Source organism: Rousettus aegyptiacus, unplaced genomic scaffold, assembly GCF_014176215.1.
Source record: "Rousettus aegyptiacus isolate mRouAeg1 unplaced genomic scaffold, mRouAeg1.p scaffold_m13_p_2, whole genome shotgun sequence".
Lineage (NCBI taxonomy): Eukaryota > Metazoa > Chordata > Mammalia > Chiroptera > Pteropodidae > Rousettus > Rousettus aegyptiacus.
In genome coordinates, this window is record NW_023416295.1 from 4,194,123 (window position 1) to 4,215,417 (window position 21,295).

At 37.6% G+C, this 21,295-nt stretch overlaps 1 protein-coding gene across 6 annotated transcripts in view; it reads left to right on the forward strand.

Annotated features, from left to right (window-relative positions):
- USP40 (ubiquitin specific peptidase 40) overlaps window positions 1–21,295 on the forward strand; it is a 67,799-nt gene that overhangs the window by 13,268 nt on the left and 33,236 nt on the right. For 5 of the 6 annotated variants that reach the window (XM_036236362.1, XM_036236361.1, XM_016134762.2 and 2 more), the window contains 10 exons: window positions 1,483–1,611; window positions 5,923–6,018; window positions 7,418–7,525; window positions 10,307–10,607; window positions 13,157–13,238; window positions 14,727–14,895; window positions 16,637–16,721; window positions 17,635–17,705; window positions 18,374–18,696; window positions 20,853–20,976. In XM_036236362.1, coding sequence (XP_036092255.1) covers window positions 1,483–1,611; window positions 5,923–6,018; window positions 7,418–7,525; window positions 10,307–10,607; window positions 13,157–13,238; window positions 14,727–14,895; window positions 16,637–16,721; window positions 17,635–17,705; window positions 18,374–18,696; window positions 20,853–20,976 — 1,488 coding nt within the window. The remainder of the gene's footprint in view (window positions 1–1,482; window positions 1,612–5,922; window positions 6,019–7,417; window positions 7,526–10,306; window positions 10,608–13,156; window positions 13,239–14,726; window positions 14,896–16,636; window positions 16,722–17,634; window positions 17,706–18,373; window positions 18,697–20,852; window positions 20,977–21,295) is intronic. The other variant, XM_036236364.1, reaches the window with a different exon arrangement.

Sequence of the window (21,295 nt, forward strand, 5' to 3'; positions counted from 1 at the left end):
ATATATTCTATATAATTGCTATTCGTGCCAAGATCAGAATGATGGGACAGTTGTATTTCTTACTATAAGTTATTTATATATTTTTTTAAAACCAGAGCACTTATTAAATACCTATTGAATTTGTAGATATAAAAATTCAGATGGACCTTCTTCCTCTACTTCAAGCCTAATTACTGAACTTTTTGGTTTTCGTTTTAATTTAATTACCATTTAAATGTTATCATGTGTTGGCCCTGAGCTTATTATAGGCACACACAGAACACACAATTCTTCCATAGTAAGTTACTATATGTAACTTCCTCTATTTACTTCCTAAAAAAATTTTTTTTCTGAATAATTGAGGTAATTCTTATTTCTCCCAGTTTAATTGAGAAATATAACTGATATACGTCACTGTGTAAGTTTAAGGTATACAACATGATAGAGTGCTTTACATACATTGTGAAATAATTACCACAGTCGGTTTAGTTACCGTCCATCATGTCACATAGAAAAATTCTTGTCCTTTTATAAAAAGTAGTTTGCCAAATGACTTTAACATACTTAGAAATAACAAAATTGAAGTAAGCAAAACATTGAGCACTTATCTAAAAAATTCATAATAATTTTACTTTTTCATTTCTGTATCAATGAAAAAATGATCACTTTGCATCTTTGTTTACATTTCTTTTGCCTGAACCAGACATTTAAAAAATGCTGCTTAATAAAAGAGCACAACTTTTTAAGCATGTAAGTTTCTTAAATAATTGGTACCCCATCAAGTAGCACTCACATGCAAAGTATCTCTTCACCTAAAGCAGGCATTTTTTAAATGCTGGTGTGAGTGTCCATCTGTTGGGAAGTCATAGTTATCGAGCACATTAATCACAGAAAAGATGAATCATAGGATTCATAAATCAAGAAAGAACCTTTTCATTCCACTAAACTGCCTCTAAATAAAACCAGCTGGTATTCATAATTTCTAGATTCCTCTCATATTCAGAGGTTGGAAGTGTCACAAGGGGTGACAGATAGTAGATATGGCTCTGCGAGGCACATGACAAAGTGGAATATTGGAAAAGTCAACAGCTAAAGAGCACATTTATAAAGCAGCGTAATTGGTATAAGCCAAAAATGTGTTTGCTAAAACTCACAGACTCATTGATAGGGTAGTGCGTTTCGTTATCACATTGGCTTACATGATCTTAGCGAAAGTATGTAAAAATAACACCTCATTTGAGTATAGTTTTCATGTTTACCGAAGAGGCAGAAATTGGTTGTTCTAATATGCTTGGTATTAGATCAGTGATAGATAATTTTCAATCTAATTAGGAATTTTAAAATTTAAAGCCAATTATTCAAATTTATCTTAATTTACTCTTAATAACAATAATAAATAGTGAAATTTCTTATTGATGTCAATAGTTGAAATTCTTTTTTTCCCTTTGGTTATATATCTTCCCATTTTGTGTATACCATATCAGTGTTTGTGTTCTTTTGTAGACTGAACTGGATGACTTGGAATACATGTATGACCTCTTCTCAGTTATTATACACAAAGGTGGTTGCTATGGAGGACATTATCATGTGTATATTAAAGATGTTGATCATTTGGGAAACTGGCAATTTCAAGTGAGCATAATACCTTTGCAGTTTTTTTCCTTTCCTAGTCCCGTTATTTGCTGAGGGTAATCTTTTGCCATTTATTATATATTCAGTCTGTAGACTACTTTGATGGGCACTAAAAGTTAACATAGAAGTTTTAAATTTTTCTGAATAATTTCACAAGCAGGAAAATAACTAGCATAGTACAAACACATTCTCGAGTTAACATTTTACCACGTTTGCACAAGCACACATTCTGTACACACACACAGCATTAACATTATCATTATTAGTGCTGAACCATTTGAGATTATGTTGAAGCCATCAGACCCCTTCACCCCTAAATATTCCAGTGTTTATCTCCTGAGAACAAGGACATTCACATAAACATAGATCAAAATCAGAAACTCCAACATTGATGTAATATTGTCATCTAATATATAGTTTATGTTCACATTTCACCAATTGTCTGATCTGAATCTTTTATGGCATTCTCTTCCCCTCTCTAATGCCAAGTCCAGGATCGTACATTACATGTAGTTAGTGTATCTCTTAAGACTCCTTTAATCAATAATTGTTCCTCAGCTTTTTTGGGGTCTTTTTCATGGCACCAACCAAAGATGATGAAGATTTTCCTCCTATATTGTCTTCTAAAGTTTTATAGTTTTGCCTTTTACATTTAAAACTGCATTCTTTCTGGAGTGGTTTTCCTATGAATGATGTGAGATTTTTTCCATTTATTTTCCATTTCCAACTGCCCATTACCATTTATTGAATAATCTATTTTTTCTCCACCAGTCTACATGCCAGTTCTGTTATAGCCATTGTCGACTTATGTGTGAGTCCATTTGGGGCTCTCTTCTGTTCCATGGTTCTTTTTTTCTTTTCTAAGGCAAACCCCACATTATTAATTTCTGTTGATTTATGATGAGCTATGGAACCTGGTAGGACAAAGCCTGCCTCTGTGTTGTTATTCTGCAGTTTCGTGCCTGTCCTGGCTTGTTTTACTTCTGTGAACATTTCCAGAATCAGCTCGTCAGTGTTCTCTCTCTCTCTCTCTCTCTCTCTCTCTCTCTCTCTCTCTCTCTCTCTCTCTCTCTCTCTCTCTCACACACACACACACACACACACACACACACGTGGGGATTTTCATCTACGTATGAAAACAAGGTATATCTTTTCATTTTTTTAGAGTTTCTTTAACATCTAATAAAAAAAGTTTTAGAATTTTCTCCAGAAAAGAACTTGCAGGTATTCTGAGGAAAAGCCCTCACTGGGAATCTAGTTCCAAGTATTTGCAGTGGGAAGAATTCTAATGTGTCACACACCAACCCCAGGCTCTCAGCCAGTTTCCTAAATGTAGCTGAAACACGCACGGTAAAAGGTTGATATGTGGGTTACAAAGCAGCGTGTTAGGATGCGGAATGCTGACGCACATCTGGGTTATCACATGGCTGCCGAGTAGCCCCTTCATGCACACGATCCCTCCGCCAACATTCAGTTTGCTTCTCAGCACCGCTCCTGACACTCCAGGTCAGGCGTACTTGCAATATGATGAGAGGTGTCCATGTTCTGTATATAAAGTTTGGATATTAAAAGACCAAACTGTTCTGCCAGGAGAGTGTTTACCAGGGAAGTGTTCGGTGTGACTAGATCTGTACTTTGTAGTTTTTGGACTTTTTGGCTAGTGTATTGATTTTATAACCAGCCGTCTTGCTAAACCTCCTCATGTTGTAGACATCTTTGGAAATAGACGATTTTGTTTCACCCCTTCCAGTCCTTTCCATTTCTTATATTGCCAGAACTTCACTTCCGGGTTAAGAAAGCCATACAAGCATCACTCTCAAATGCTTGTGCCACGTTTGCCAAGACACTGTAGAGTGTGGGGCACGTGGCCAGTCGGAAGGAGTGAAGTGCGGCTTGTCCTCTGGTCTGACGCGGCCTCAGTGTTTCCCTGCTTAGTCTGAGCTGATTCTTACCACGTTACCTGCCTTCCCACTATGCCCTTACCTCCTGGCTCCCGGGGAAGAGCACTCATTCTGTAGAGCATTCTTTCCCACCCTTTGAATTGTATTAACTTTATTTCATTCTTTCTAAAAGATGAAGTTGAAGCTTTTTATTAGATTCTGACAGAAGCTTGTGAACAGGTCTGGTGAATGTTTCAGATTCTCTTCGTTTATTCGCCTTGCCCCCTGTAGTTCTTTTCCTGTTTTTCTTCTTCCAGTTAGCCTGCAGGCATTGTAACCTTTCTTTCTGGTATTGCCAGGTTTCTTCTCTTCAGTCTTAGAAAGTGCCCCCACCTGCTGCAGCTTTTGCTCAGCCAGTGTCAGATTTCAGGTAATTTTCTAGTTGGGTTGTGATTCCGTTTGTGCTGAGTACATTTCCTTGTTCATGGCTTCTAAGGAAGCATCCCATTTGTTAACTTTTTTTCTTATTCTGTGATTTCTGATTAAGAATCTTTAGCTTTGCATCCAGAGTGTTGTGCTTTCAAATAGTGATTAGCTACAGATGGTTCATCCGCTGGACAATGCTTAGCTCTGCTGCCGGTGTCCTGAGCAATCTCTTGTGCCAGAGACAAAGGGTTCCAGGTATTCTAATCATAGCCACGTAGTGTTCTTTCTGCTTATAGTTGGGCAGTTTTTTCCCTTTCGAGGAACTTTTCCCCTGCATTCATGGAGTCCTTTAGAAGGTGCTGTCCGCAAGGAGTAACTGTGTGACCAACTTCATGTAATTTTCCCAGGGTTAAAGTCAACGTTTCACTCTCTCTCAGTCTATCTAGAAGATGATCCCTTTCTTCTTGGAGGCCATTAGCTATTCAAAATGTGACTCCAGGTCTGGCTGGAAAGAGGAACCTGATCTCTGCCTTCTGCTTCCTAGGGGTAGGGGGACCTCTGCTTCACTGAAGGTTGATATCACTTCTACTACCATCTTGTACATTTGAGAAAGTAGGACAAAGAAGGCTTCACAACAGCTCCCAGTAGGTGGCCCTGGGGTTGGTGCCGGCCAGAGCAGCCAGTCACCACAAGGCCAAGGTCAGACACTGGCAGAGTGGAGGAGGAGGACCCCACAGGAAAGAGGCCCCTGCACTACGGGTCCTTCCCCATCGCCCTGTGCACCTTCCCTTCGCTCTTCCTTTGTATCCTTTATAGTAAACTGGAGTCCTGCATATAAACTCTTGAGTTCTGTGAGCTGTTGAGGAAATCATTAAACCTAAAGTGGAAACTGTAGGAACCCCAGAATTTGTAATCAACAGGCAGAAGTGGAGGTAGCCTGCGGACCCCGTTTGCGGCTGGTTTCTGAAGTGGGGACAGTCTTGTGGGATTTAGCGAAGTTAGTGTCAGAATTGAATTATAGGATACCCAGGTGGTGTCAGAGACTTGGGAGAATTGGTTGTTTGGAAAATCTATCATTCACCTCCCTACTTGGGGTAGGTCCTCAGGCTTTGTCTCCCAAATCTTGTCCTATATGGGTGTCAAGGTGGAAGTTCTGTGCCAGCAGAGTTGGGTGACTGGAGTTCCCAGATCGGGCTCTCCGCCCTGGATTCCCATTTCACTTGTTCTCTGAGCATTTATTTTCCTCATGTCCTCTTGCTAGCCCAGCATGTGTTTAAAAAGATGTTTTTGTTTTATGTTTTACTTTTATCCAGCATTTTTAGTGATTTTACAGCAGGATGATTGTATTTAGTCTGTCGTATTCTACTATTTATTATTTTTGTCTTTGGTTAATTGTTTAGGTCTATTTGAATTTATGGTTTTAAAACAATTTAAAATGCTTTTGCAAGATGGCATATATGAAAAAAATAAACCAATAAAAATCCCATACTTGGGTATTTTTACATGTTCCCGAATAACTTTATAGAATGGGGTAAAAACTTTGATGATCAGGAAATAGAAGGGAGTGTTTAAGCTGAACTTGCAAAGGTGAGTAGGGTTTTATTGGGCCAACACAAGTGAGAGAGGATAAATTGGATGAAGACCAGGAAATACTCTGAACTGAATGATAGCAGAAACACAACATATCAAAATTTGTAGGATACAGCTAAAGTAGTGCTTAGCGGGAAAGTGTCGGCACAGTGTGTATTTTGCTAGAAGGTTCACTTATCTCACAATCCCAATTTCCAGATAAAGCCAGACAGATTAAAGTAGCCCGCCCAGATTATTCGACCTAAACCAGAATTCAAAGCCAAGTCTGCCTGATTCCAAGCTGTATATACAAATCATTATGTTTTTATCATCATTTCTCTGTCTTGACATCTCCATACCACAAACATTCCTATTTTGTTAATTACCTTTTAAGAAATTAGTGATACAAACTTTTTATTGTTTTCCCCCCCCCCAGGAGGAAAAAAGTAAACCAGATGTGAATTTGAAAGATATTAAAAATGAAGACGAGATCGATGACCCACTGATGATTCTAAAAGCAATCTTATTACAGGTAGAGGGAGAGTGTACAAGTTCGTGTGTGTTCATATATTAGATATATGTTAATGAGATTTAGTTGGTAGAACTGATATCATCGTCTTTCTCATTTGGACTTTATGTCTGTTTTCAAACAGTTTTTATTTGAGACTTTCTGTTTATAAAATACATGCATATTCATGGTAGTAAACTTGAGAGAGGAAAAAACTAGAAAATATATAAAGAAAATAAAAAGTGTAAATACACCAAATGTTCAGTCTTCAGTAATATTTCAACATTTGTCCTTTGCTTTTCCTTTCTTTGCATTTATACACATATATTGGGGTTGAGATATGTGTTGGGTTTTTTTTTTTTTTAGATATTGTCATTTTAAATAGCACTAGCATTTACATACTATTTTGGAATTCACTGTTTTCTCATGTTATCCTTTTTATGTCTGTAGGACCTGAAGTTATGTCCCCTCTTTCATTCCTAATATTGGTAATACCTCATACGCATGACCTTTAATGTTTGCTTAGTGCCCTGTTATAAAGATGGCAGGTCTCCTTTCATTTATTCAACTCATTCTTAATGAACAGTTTTTCATAATTCTTTTCTAGGGACCTGGGCTGAGTCCTTTAACTATCTGGGTCTGTAGCCACCATTAGTCTATTAGGGCTCCCGTAACAAAATACCACAGAATGGATGACTTAAAACAACAGACATTTATTTTCTCACAGGTCTGGAGGTTGGCAGTCCAAGATAAAGGTGTCAGCAGGTTTAGTTTCTTCTGAAGCTTCTCTCTTTGGCTTGTAGAGGGCTGCTTTAGTGTGTCCTAACAAGGCCTTTTCTTGGTACATGGGCACCTCTGGTGTCTCTGGGTGTGTCCAGATTTCCTCTTAAGGACGTATTGGATTAAGGCCCACTGTGATGGCCTCAGTTTAACTTAATCACTTCTTTAAAGGCTCTGTTCAAAAATGGTCACAGCCTGAATTTTGAGGGTTAGGGATTCAACATACGAATTTTGTTGGGGGGACACATTTCATCCTGTAACGGTCACTTGTTACACCCCTTTTAACTTGGTTATACTTCGAAACATTCAGAATATATTTCAATAATACTGTTGTGCACTTAAGATATTTCTAAAAATCCCATACAAAAATCAGGAATTTACTGAACCTCAGAATACTCTTTGGATAGTGCTCTTTAAATGTTTAAACTTTGGAATATGGAAAGGGGCAAAATTCAAGTTTTCTAAACTGAGGATCGATCTACTTTAAAAAAATTTTTTTTTGAAATAATTATGGTTAATCCACTTACATTTTGCTGTTGGAGAAACCTTTAATGACATAATCCTATTGGTCCTTTAGGACTCATAACTGTTACACTTATATCTCATAAGATTTTCTTAAATGACTCTGTATTTCTTTCTTAAGGAGGAAAGTAATCTAATTCCTGTTGATCAACTGGGCCAGAAACTCTTGAAAAAGATAGGAATATCTTGGAACAAGAAGTACAGAAAACAGCATGGACCACTGCGAAAGGTAGTACGTGGCATTTTGACAGGAAAGTCCTAGTCCCAGGGAATTCATTTAGGGTCCCGCAGCACGGATACCTTTGCAGAAGGAAACTTCGATTAGGTGAAAATAAAACAAGTTAAGTTACTTGTTCAGTAGTAAGTAATTTATCATAGAGTCAAGGAAGCAAAAAAAGGGAGGGCTTTTAATCACCACAGTAAACAGTGGCACAGAGTTCATACCTTAAAACTTAACAATTTTACTTACAGAAATGTCTTCAGGTGTTCACTTGATCTTTCTTGGACACACACTTTTTGGACACACAATTCTTGATTTCCTAGGCTGTGAGAATAGAGGCAAAAACTGGCACTGCCACAAGTAAGAGGTAACAGTTGTCTTCACTGGAAACAAGCCAAGCAGAGGGACTCTTGGCAAATATTTTGGAGCTATTTCTTGTAGGAGCAAAGAGCTCACACATTTCAGTGTCTAAGTGCATCTTTTAAATAGACCACAGTTTGTAAATGAATGTTGGCTTGATGTTTCTGAGTATGTAGAAGCTTTTAAGGTTTTTGTTGAAAATGATTGCATCAGTCTTTCAGTATTTTAAGTAGATTAGCTGTGCAGGTTTTAAAAAAAAATGCAGATACCCTTTATAAGTTTGAGGAAGTTAGCTTTAATCCATAGTCGACTGATAGTTCCATCTTGAGTAAAGGTTTGATTTTATCAGATGCTATTTGTTTTACATCAATGATATAATCACATGGCTTTTTTATTCTGTTAAGGTGAATGCTATTGACTGATCCCTTTAATGCAAGCAAAGCTTACATTTCTAGGTTAAATCACACTCGGTCATGGTATATTTTTATGTATTGCTATATTCATTTGACTAATTTTATTAAGGACTATTGTGTCTATATTTATGAGAGATATCCGTCTTTAATCTGATGTCTGTCAGATTTATTATCAGGGTTAGCTAGGACTCATAAAACAAGTTGGGAAATATTTCCTTTTTTATATTCCTGGAAAGACTTTCTCTAAGATTGATTATTATTTCTTAAATATTTGATGAAGCTAGTTAGACTTGGAACTTTTTTGTAATATGGTTTTTTAAATTATAGTTTTAATTTCTTTGATTGTAGAGTTATTTAGGTTTTCTGTTACTTCTTGCATTATTTTAGAAAATAACATTTTTATCTGTGGTGTCAAATTTATTGACATAAAATTGTTGAAGATATCCCATGTTATCTTTTTTAGTGTCTATAGGACTTGAAGTTATTGATAACTTGTGTTTTCTCACTTTTTTTTCCATCAGTCTTGCTGAAGGCTTATCAGGTTTATTAAACCTTTGAAAAACTAAACTTTTGCCTTTGTTGGCTTATTTTACTGCTTACCTGTTTTCTGTTTCATCGATTTATGCTCTTGTTTTAATTATTTCCTTCCTTTCACCTCTAGGAGTTAATCTTTTTTTTAACTTCTTGGGTTGATATCTCAGTTGTTTTTAAATTTTCATTTAATACATGCTCTTAAAACTATGTATTTCCTTCTTAGCACTAATTTAGCTGCAGCTGTATTTGACATCTTTTCGTTATCCTTTTGTTCAGAATACTTTGTAATTCTTTGCAATTCTGAGTTTTTTTGGAAGTGTGTTGCTTAATTTCCAAATATTTGGGGAATATATAGTTATTTTTTTTGCTGTATCTATAAAGTGATTTCTAATGAATTCCATTATACTTTGAGAACATGTTCTTAGTGCCTCTGACTTTACTGAGACTCATTCGTGTCTGGGCTTGAACTGCCCTCTGTCGTGCACTGCTGCAAACTGGGAGGTGGTGGATCAGGGGAGAGCTCACCCTGGTTTGCTTCCTTTTTTTGAAAGATTATGTTTCCTCCACTTTATGTCTGCTTTTGGTTACTCTCCAGACAGCTGTTTTTATTATTCTGTCTGGAGTTTATTATTTTTATTAGGAGAATTATTTCAATAAAAGTTCTGCCTAAAAGAGTTAATCCTCAACTATTAAACAAAGAAAAAATTGGCTACACAGAAAGTTCATTACTCAGTGGTTCCAAATTGTTGATATTTTGTTGTACCTAAAACAAACGACTTACCAAACTGTCTTGCCATCTGCTATACACAGTATTGATAGTGTTTGTACCATATGCCTTGTGCCCTTCTGTTTGTGTTAAAATAATACTTTAATGAGAGATTTGGCATGACCACAGATTATTTATTTCTAAGAGATAAATCAGAGGTTCACCTTTCCATAATGATCAGTGAGCTCAGCGTGTACTTCAGGGTGATTTTCTGTATAATGTAAATTGCATCAGACAGGCTGATGCAAGGCCATGGGAGATTAAGGGATGGAGAAGTGGGCTGGGTAGGCGGTAGCGAGAGAACAATTTTTTTTCTTCTTAATCCTTTAACTAGAAGAAACAGAAACATAGTCTTTGAGATTATGATTTAAGCCTTTCTATGCTTTCATTTCCTGAGCTAGCCTGTCAGCTTCCAGGAGAGATGATATTCAGTTCTTTAATGTTAAACAATAATTTAGGCAGTGTTATTGAGATGTAATTAAGATAGTTTTGTATTACAGCTTGGCAACTTTTTTCTTACTATAACTATTAGACTATTTAGCAGAGAGAACTCTGAATTTCATTAGATGTTTTATTATGGCCTAAATGGATTTTTTTCCTCCTAGCTGACCAGGCCAAAAATAAAGGTGAAGTTAAAATATCTAATCACAAAAAGGAAGATGAATTTTTTTTTTATCATGTCTATTAACCTAATATCTGTTCGTTGTTTCTGTCTAGTTCCTGAAGCTTCATTCTCAGATATTTCTACTTAGTTCAGATGGAAATACAGTCAGTCTGTTGAAGAACTGTCCTTTGCAGGCTGAGTCTGGTTTCCAAAGGAATGATCAACAAATTTTCAAGACACTTCCTTCAGAATCCCCAGGATGGAATGATAGAAGCTCCTGTTCCCACTGGTTTGATATAAATGATTCCAGAGTCCAGCCCATCAGGGAGAAGGACATTGAGCAGCAGTTTGAGGGCAAAGAAAGTGCCTACATGTTGTTTTATCGGAAATCCCAACTGCAGAGGCCCCCTGAAGGTATGGACGGGAAGTGTAGGTCGGTGGCTTTAGAAGAGAAATATTTAATGCTGTTTGAATTGTTATCTTTTAAAAGAAAATTTACTCTTAAAACATTTAAAAATATTTTTAAGCTAAGAGAAATATAGGAGGCCAAAAGGAATCCAACGGTCTGTGATTTTTAATTATCAATATAAGACTATATATTTTTATTTAATTTTTTTCTTCTGATCATACGAGGCCATAGTCAGATTTTCAGAATTGGATTTTCTTGGATCACGTGCTATTTTCTTATTGTGTGGGCAGATCCCTGTGTGATCGCCCATGCCTAGGTTTGACTCTGTCATTTGGCCCCGTTTTAACTTTGAATTGTAAGTTACCTTGTTCTTATTTTCATATGTTCCCTTTTATTTTACTTTCTTGTTTCCTTTCCCTCAAGGTAATTTATCCTCTGGGCAATTGCAGTATGTTTGAAGTACTCTTTGTTTTTCCTTCTGAGAGAGGTTGCACCCTGGAAGTTAAACACTGACTCACAATGATAAATTTTTTAGTTGAAGCCGCTAACATGAATCAGCCTGTAAGATTTTTTGTTCACTTCCCAAAATCTTCTTAAGAGTAAAAAAAAAAAAAAATGCTAGCTAAGGAAGCTCTTTAGATTGAGACATATCTATGATTAGAGGTGAGGATACTGTTCTTAGAGAATAGTGATCATTTTCATAAAAAATAAGAAAGTTAATAATTTGCTTGTAAATCAAAGGAAATTAGCTTTCTGGATCCGAAACAGTTGCATAACTATCTGTTAACCAGAAAGGGCTCCATGTTTTCTGAGGGTGAAAAAAAATAGGGAAATGGTTCTGCTAAACATACTGTGGAGCAGAATGCAAGTTATAGAAATATATATTAACAGAAAAGTCTTCAGATGGGATATTGTCTTTTTAACCAAATTGCATTTTAGTATGTACATAATTGGATTATATGCTAAATAACAGTTTTCTGATTAGCTCAGGAATTGAATAAAGGTTTAGCTAAAATCTTGATGGACTTTTTTAGGGGATGACAAAATGATTCTAAGATTTATCTAGAGAGATAAATTAGTGAAAATTTATTGGTGAAGAAGGGACTACGGAAGGAAAATTTGCTGTTTCAGTAAAAGAGTGCTTATAAAGCTATATCAATTAAGATAAAGTGCTAATGCAAGGAAGAGGACAGATCTCTGAAATAGCAGTAAGCCTAGAAACGAACCCAACTGCCACTGAGATCTCAGCTCATGATAAGGTAGCTTTTCCCATAAGCAGGGAGAAAGTGAATTACTCAGTAACTACAACCGGGAAGTTGGTTAGTTGCTAGTCGCTTGAACTAACAATATAATCAAGTGATTATAATAATCACTTGAATGAAATTTATACTTATTTTAATGTTTATGGAAAAAGGAAACAAATATATGAAATATGAATATTTTTCTGATCTTAAGGTGGAGAAGACCTAAGCTTAAAAGCAAAGAAAAAAAAATTAAGGAAAAGTTGATATAAACCTTAAACAGTATTAAAAGGCAAATGATAATCTAGTGGAAAACAGCAAAATAAATGTATTTCTCTTGTCTGTAGGGTGTTCTTACATATATTTCATTGATCTCAGTAGTAAATTAGGAAAAGGATGTAGATGAGCAATATACAAAAGAAGAAATAGCAACAGCCAATAAACTGCAAAAAAATAAATAAATTCCACCCATAATCAAAAACATGAATTGAAACAGCAATGAGATGACATTCTTTTCCAAGTCAAATATTTCCGTTAATCTGATTTTTAACAGTTGGCACTTCCTCTGTAGCTGGTAGGCATGTAAAGTAATACAACCATTTAGCTATATGTATTTAAAAACCTTAAGCCGATAATTCTACTTCTGCAAGTTTGTTTTAAAATACTCAGAACCGCGCATATTTATGTTCAAAGATGTTTGTTACCAGCATTATTTTGTAGTGATGACCAGTGAAAATCACCTAAATGTCTAACAGAAAAAGATTATTTAATTATGCTATTTATAGAATGGACTACTACGCAGTCATTTAAAGCTTTGGAAAAATGTTCAATAACATATTAAATGAAAAAGCAAGTTATGCATTTGTTGAATACAATCCCACTTTGTAACAGATTTAGATCTAGAAAGAAGACTAAAAGTATATATACCAAATTTTACTGTATCTCTTGTGGGTGGGGATTACATGTACTATCTATTTGTTACATTTTTAAAAATAATTTTCAGAATTTTTACAGTGACCAAGTATTACATTTGTTAGAGGAAGAAAATAGTGCATGTTCTTTTTAAAAAGTATATTTGAAGAGAGTTGAAGAAATGGAATTCTTCTAGCTTGGCTTAAGGAACTATATACCTCTCATTTGTTCTGATGCTTTCGTTTCTCAGATGGAAAACAGATCCAGAGAAAATTAGTATTTACACAGATAGTCAAAGCTTTTCTAGCCCCCAGCACAGTCCTTTCTAGTTTTTCATGCTGTGTCTTCAACAACCAGATTTCATTTAGTCAGCACAAATTAATGAGAAGTTTTGTTCACAGCTCGAGCTAATCCAAGATACAGGGTTCCATGTCATTTGCTGAATGAAATGGATGCAGCCAACATTGAACTGCAAACAAAAAGGTAATTTTAACTTACTTTTAGAGTTTGAATGGTTTTTCTGGTGAACGAGGATCTAATTTAGATCTAAATATTCAGTAATGAAAATTAAAAAGGAAAAAGTCAACTAGTTAATGCCAATATCTGTTTTGCTGTTGAATTTTTATAGTACGAGTATATTTTACTTCGAAATTATCCTTATCTGTGAGAGTGAACAAAATAATGGCATGTAAATGGCCATTGCTAAGTGGTGCTGGAAACCTAAGAAAACTAGAGAAATTGGTGAGCACATAGTTGAGCTAAACGAATTGTATCCTGGCCTGTCAGGTTATTCCCTTGGTATAGAGAACCTGCTGTAAAAATCATGCCTCCTATTTAAATAGTCGTGGAGAACTGGCATATAGTGACGGCAGATCAGGTGAACAAAAGGAAGGAAGTACGGGTTCTGCAAACGGTTGTGCTTAATGTCAGCCTTGGGTGGAAACCCGCGATGGTTTATTAAGGGGATTGGTTGTTTGAGTTCTAACCTTGGACCCTAAAGAACTGGTTCTTAATTTGCTATCCAACACAGTCAGTGGGATACTGGGTTAGGGAAGTGGGTATTTCCTGGTCTTTTGGTGGACCCGAGTGCTTGGTGATATAGCAGGGAAGTGGTCAATATTTTTACCATTGACTCAAAGCCGGGGGCGGGGAATGGCAGGTAGATTGAATGGCAAACCAAGATTAAAGGAAATGTCAGCAAAAATCAAGACACTAAAAATATAAAAAGTTAACAGTAAAATATCTTAAGTATGAAAAATAACTTGCATAAGCGGTGTCGATTAGCAGTTGGTATTAAAAAACAAAACAAAGCAGCCTAAGGGGTTTTAGTCAGGCAGCATTAAGCTTTATCCTGTGGTCCTCAAAAAAGCTAGTGCCATATTTGACCACATTAATCAAATGTGTCTGAAGTACCTGCAAGGTGGTGATAGCCTCCTCCAGCTTCGCACGGCTCACACTGCCTGCCGTGGAGTGTGGCCCTGTGCTTCAAGGCCCCTGGGTGGGCTCAGGGGAGAGCGGCCATCGCAAGGCTGCTGCTGCTGCTGCCGTTTGACCTGGGGAGAGCAGACTCGGGAGAACCCTGAGGTCGACTTCCGGTGTTCTCTGGGAGAGTCCTGGGGTCTGGTGGAAGTGAGGAGGAGCTAGAAGTTTGTACATCTGGCTCCCAACACAGTGATGAGGAGCAGGTTTCTAGCATTTTGTTCATAACTAATCTCACGATCGGGAGATTGGGGGTGTCAGTTGTTTGTTGAGAGTAGCACCGCACAGTGCACATGTGTTAAAACTCATTTTCCGTGGAATTCACGGTGGCAGAGCTAAAAATTTGCTGTTGGGAAACTGAGTCATTTGGAGCATGGAAGAAAAGGATGTTAAGTATAATTACTTGGGTAGAATGAAGGAATTTATATTGTAAATCAAATATTTTTGGTTCGAGATGAAACAGTGTTTATGTATTTTTTTTCCTCTTTAAAGGGCAGAATGTGATTCTACAAGCAATAATTTTGAATTGCATCTCCACATGGGCCCTCATTATCATTTCTTCAATGGGGCTTTGCACCCGGTCTCTCAAACAGAAAGTGTGTGGGATTTAATCTTCGATAAAAGAAAAACTTTAGGAGATCTTCGACAATCAATATTTCAGGTAATTTAGCCTCACTTCCTCTTAATTTAGACATTAAAGTCCATGTCAAGCTGGATTTTTCTTTTCACAAATCCTTTTTAGGATACAACTATTTATTTTTCAAAGCTGCTTGAGGACATCCTGCATCTGCTAGTTCTGCAGAGAGGCGGCCCAGATGTCGCCCCATCACGCTTCTCAGAGAGGCTTCTCTGCACAGGTGGGACTCGCCATCCTGCCAGGAAGTTTTCAGCGGGAGAAGCAAGCCTGCTTTGTTTTGGGGAGAAAACGAGTGTAAGGTTGTCCCTTTTTTGGGGGGAAATAAATGAAAGAATTGTTTTAAAACGGAGTGAAAAGATAAAGATAGGCATGTTGCCTAAAACCAGGAACTACTAAATAAATAAAAGCAGCTACCTTTTCTGCCTTTCAGTACAGAATAGCATTTCTTTAAGAAGATTTCTAAGTGAAGGAAAGTATCTACTGGTCTGTAGTAAAAAGAGACATCGTCATAATCATCGTTTCCAAGTAATCCAGTTGTGTTTTAATGATGACAACAACTGTACTCTATATTTTACAGTGATTTCACGTTAATTGTATCATTTGGTTATTTAACCTCACGAGGGACAAGCTAACTAACCCTACTTTAAAGATGAAAAAATCACGATTCAGTTGTGACTGCCAACAGTCACACATCTCGTTAGCGGTGGGTCTAGGACACCAGCCCAGGTCTCCTTACTCTTCCTTTCCTCTTAATCACGTCTTCACCCCACACTACTTCCTGATCAAGGAAAAGGGAAATAGAGAAGGTGAAATTTTTTCTTTTTTCAAAAATAAATGAATTTTCTGAAAAACTATTATCAGTTACCAAAATTATTAGCTTTCTTTTGATTTTCCTCTTGTAGAAGAAAACCAGGCCAATTTCTTTTTTATTTGTGGTTGATTTGAAAGACATTTAAATGTTAGATCAGTATCAAGAGTTTTAAAATTGTCTTCATTTCTAAACTTTCACATTAAAAGTTTATTTCTGAGCCCGTCCTGGCAGGGTCGATATAGGTGGTCTTGGGTATCTGACCCGGTCTAGGGCCTCATTAGGTGGCAAAGGGAAAAGACCTCTCAGTGCACATCTCTGTTACCTTAGAAGGAGGCCATTGGCAAGAGACTGTGAGATTGACACAGTTAACTGATTACTTGTAAAAATGAAATTTTCTTTTTAAGAGCACTCACTGTCTTGGGGTCTTGTGGAGAGAGGCTGCGTAGGATTCATCTTTATGGGTGATGTTATTTTGGCCACAGTCTCTAGAGCCTTGGATCTAGAAACTTAAACAAAACGCTGGCAATCTATTACACTTTTTAAAGTTACAGTGGAAGACATTCCTTTCAAGTAATGAAAATGTCAGTACTGCTTTTCCCTGAACTGCAATAATTAAACAAATCACTTTTGCTCTTTTGGACAGAGATTTCTGGGCTGGCACGCTGATCAGTTTGTGTCTAATAAAAGTAGTCTCCTCCAAAATTTAGTAGAATTGTTTAGATGGTCGTTGTGTTCTTGGTGTATGCCAAGATTCCTCAGTCATTAATGGATGAGATTAAGCATCTTTGGATTTGACTAATTTAACAGCGAATGATGGCCTCTTTCCTCATCTTGCTGTTGGGTGGGGATGGGCATCTTCACTTGTTTGTAAATTGGCACATTGCTCGTGTTTAACCTGGAAATGTGATGTATGTATTTTTCATTTTTCTCTTTTCTTTCATTAATACTCTGTAGCTGTTAGAATTTTGGGAAGGAGACATGGTTCTTAGTGTTGCAAAGTTTTTGCCAGCAGGACTTCACGTCTACCAGACGCTTGATGGTAAGATAAATATTAAGACGCAGCAACTCATTTTATATATTGATATTTTTGCAGGGCTCCTCCATGATGTCTACACTTGGCCAGTCTTTCTTTTTACCTCCTACTTTCTTATGTAATTTATCCAATTTATAATGTATCCAATTTATGTAATGTGTGAAATTTTACTAACATGGAAATATTTCTTTCTTTTTTTTTTTTTTTTTTTTGAAATTAAAGCTACCTCTTTACCAAATTACTTTCTTTAAGGCTTTGGAATTTTTTTATGTTATCACAAATTTTTTGAGCAAAATGATTTGAAACCATTTGAACCTTATTTATATTACATGAATTTTTAACATAATTCTTAGCCTCACAGTTTGTAGTGAGAGAAAAGTACTTTGAGAGCTTAACATTTCCTTCTTTTAAATAACAACAAAACAATAACAGCACTCACGGTATTAACACTCATTTTGGACTTCACTGTGCCAAATAGGGAGATAAGTGTTTTATGTAAATTATCTCATTTTATTGTCAAAAAATTCTTTTATCCCCATTTCATACCTGAGAAAACAAGTGTACAGACTTGAAGTACACAAGGACATACAGCTAATTAGTGGTGGGGCTGGGACTGCTTGATACCTAAGCCTTTTTCCTGTTCACAGTGGCAAGTACAGGTGACCTTTATAGTAACTCTTTTTTCCTGCTATCATGCTGATAAAGCTTATGTAGCAACATGGGGAGAGACTTATAAAATGAAAAAAAAACTATGGAGGGTAATGGAAAGAATAAAGGTAATAATAACATCAGTATAATAAACATAACTAGTTTCCCTTAATGGGGATGCTTTTTCAAACTAGTACTTATGTCTCAGCTCTTTCTTTAGTAAAACTGTTTTTAGTAGTCATGATGGTCTCTGATGACTGCTTCTTCCTAGGAGATGACCTGGCGCTGTGTGAACTTGACCTTGCTGATGAGGAAGACATCTTTGTATGGAATGGAGTAGAGGTAAAAAGATGTTGAAGAGATATTCATGATAGCTTTGGATTTCCTGTAAGTCATTGTAGTGAAATTTTATTCAGCATATGTAAAGGCAAGTAGGTATTAGAAAACTGCTGACATATTTAATAAATTGCAGGTGCAGTAAGTAGTAGTAACATGTTAAAGAGATATTTATTGAGCACCTCTAATGTGCCATACTGTGTGTCAGATGCTAGATAGAAAGGTAAATAATCAGTCCCCGGTTCAGGCCTTCATGATGTAATTGCGGAAACATAAGTGCCGGAGTAGTGGTCTGTACGTGTGCCCTGTGGGAATTCAGAAGGGGGCACACAGCTATCCCGACGTAGAGAATGGAGGTGACTTGTAGGAGCAGAGTGAGTTTTCTGAGTCAGGAAAGGAGCGAGGAACATCTCAGCCGTTCAGAGAACTGTCCTTGGTCCATCTCACCTGCACCTGAGGCTTCATCACCACCCTGAGGACTCACATCTCTGTCTCCACTCCAGATTTCTCTCCTAAAAAAATAAAAGATGGCTCAGAGAAAGTCGTGAAAGAAAAACCTAAAATTATTTCCTGGTACTTAAAAGACATTTGTGAAAATTTTATTTCACTTGAAACAAATAAGAATTATTCCGTAAGAGGAGTCTTTTTACCACGCTATTATGTTGACTTAATAGGTTGGCGGAGCCCACATTCCCACTGGCAGTGACTGTGAACCTCTGCTTCTGAATGTCCTTCATCTCGCAAGAAGCAGCGAAGGGGAGAAGTGTCAGCACTTGACAGAATCCGCACATGTTTTCCCGTCTAATGCAGAAGTCGGCTCTGTGTTCACAGCCTTGGCCATCCCAGCAGGTGTCGCCTTTGTTGTCAGCGCTGAGCCTGCCGGAGAGGAGCACTGGACCGCCATCCCCGAGGAGGACCTGAGGAAGACGTTCAGGGAGCAGGGTCTCAGAAACGGAAGCTCACTTTTGGTTCAGGATTCCAGTCATGATGATAACAGGTAGCTCACTGAAGAGAATTCTCACTTCGTTATTTTAATTGCAGCGCTGTCTCTTAGAACTCTAAAGCTTTATTTGAATAATAAGAGTTAAATGTTTCCTTTTATTTCTAGACATTGTGTTCTATAGATCTTAAGTAGGAATGTTCTAGATTAGACAATTTGGAGAAAAATCGTACTGCGATATGATTTTTTGAGGGGGCAAATGCGATAACTAATATAGGTATAGACAAGATATGGTCTAGGTTAGTTGGCCATAAAGCAGAAATGAAATCCTATGAAATGAATTCTGATTAGCACCCGTTATAAAACTGGAGGCATGTTCCTGCAACGTTCTCACAAAAAAAACTTCATGAAGATGGTATTAAGATCATAGCAGAATTTGGCTCTTTTGTCACAAGAATCCCGTAAGTCTTCATCACAATCCCTTCTCTGACTCTTGAGATCCCCCCAGCTGCCAAGATAGGACAGTTACGTGGGGAGTTACGTCCTTGATCCTGGAAGTCACACATGAATCTCAGAAGTGTTGCTGCTCTTCATTTTTGTTGTCCATGTGTGGGACATTGTATAGTGTCCGTTTCTGTGGTCAATGTGTCATCTACTGTAACCCTCATATTTCCATATATTAAAGACTTTAGGTCACGAACGGCAGATCCTGCCTTATTAGTGCTGTGAATATACTTAGGTTATGGAGTCTCTGTGTTATTAGTAGCAGCTGTGGCCCAGAGAAGCAGCGTTTATGAGCTGTGTTTATTTTGTAAAACATTGATCACTGTTGCTCTTTTGAACAGGTATTTCCCAGTCATTTACTTCCTCACCATGTGTATTTAATAAAAAAGTTTATTAGGTATATTTTTAAAGTAATGTGCATTTATTAGGACTGGGGAGATAGCGAGGCGAAGACGGGCGAGCCGCAGCAGCACCCCGGGCCACCCGTGCAGCGGCAGTCGCCGTCCGCGTGCCTTTTTTCCTAAGCTCAGATAATTGGCTTTTTGTTTTGAAGGTTTTTTCTTTATAGACAAAATAAGCATGTTGCAGATAGTTATATCCTGCTTCCTCCCACCCCACGCTTGTCGACTTTTCATAAACCTCATTCCATGGCCACCTGGTGATCCGTGTTGCTCTCACCTCACTGTGCTCCTGGGGAGGCAGCGCGTGGCGTGGGGAAGGGCCAGGGCGCTGGCGCCCGCCGCCTGGGTCTGTGTCCAGCCTTCTCATTTTCTGGCACCATAACTGTGGGCAAGTTACTTCACCCCTCTCTGCTCAGCTTCTTCCTCTGGAAAACAGCAAAGTAATTAGGATGGATGTCATAGAGTTGTAAGGAGTGAAAGAGTTAAGTGTTTACCAAGCGTGCACACAGCGAGTGCTGAATATTTTAGTTTGTTGCATCATTATCATTGTCATCATCCAGTTTTTCACTATTTTAAAATGATCTTTAGGGAACATCTTTGTTTTTAAAATTTAACCGTGTCGAGGATTGCTAACTGACGCAAGAGTCGCAGAGTGGAATAACAAGATAGATCGAGAGTGGAACTGCGCCTCGGGGCTCTCATGCACACCCCCGGAGAGGACTCCGCTAGCCCTGTCTCTGCCCCGCTGTGGGTCAGCGAGCAGTCATTCCTTCCCCACGGCCCTTTCCCACCATCTGTAGGAAGATTTTCTTAGAATAAGACACTCTACTGCTGTCTACCATCATAAAATTAAACTGCAATAAAATAACAAACATACAATGTATGTGACGTGAAGGGTACCCTTCAGCTGTGACACTGTTATGCAGCGCCACTAAATTTGGATTCTGTGGGTGGGCTTCTGGCACAGGTGTTTTTAAAGCCCCTCTGGTGATGCCAGTGTTCAGGCGGAAGTCAGCACCTGACTGTTCACTGACAGCAGTTCTCTTTGGAACATGAGGCAGCAAATTATTTGTGTAAGTTAAAGAACATCTAGAGTAACGGAGATTGACTCCACAGAATACTACCCAACACTACCCCGAAAAGACTGTCTGCTTTCGTGAAGCCAGCTCGGTAGACGTGGTCACCTTTACTTCGTCACGTGAAGGGACATGTGCAGAATTTTAGACATGGCACCTAGGGAAAAGTCTTGATTTCCTGATCCTTTCTGGTCCATAAACGTGCTGTTTTAAAACCTCTTTTTACCTACAGTTTGCTGACCAAACAAGGGAAATGGATCACTGGCGTGAATGAGATAAACTGGATCCAAGTCAAAAATGCATGCCCGTCAGGATCTGAAGAGGAGCAAGTGAGAATACCAGCAACCGCGAACACAGTGAGTAGATTAGAGTAACAGTCTGCTGGGCAGTTTTTTGATTAACTGAATTTTATTTAAAAGCAATATCTTAATCTTTCAGAAGACTCTCAGTAGACTTCAAAATCTTAAGAAATCAACTTTTTATTTTTAATATTTGATTATTGCTTGTTTACCTGTTATTAGCCATTGGCACGTCTCAAGAAAATATGTGCCTTTTTTTCCTCCAAAGCCTAGAATTAAAAATGTGGGAGTTAGCTATCAGTATATGGAATCTTCTGGCTTTGTTGTCAAATATATATAATGTGGCATCAAAATACACATGTGTTTATATTTTTCA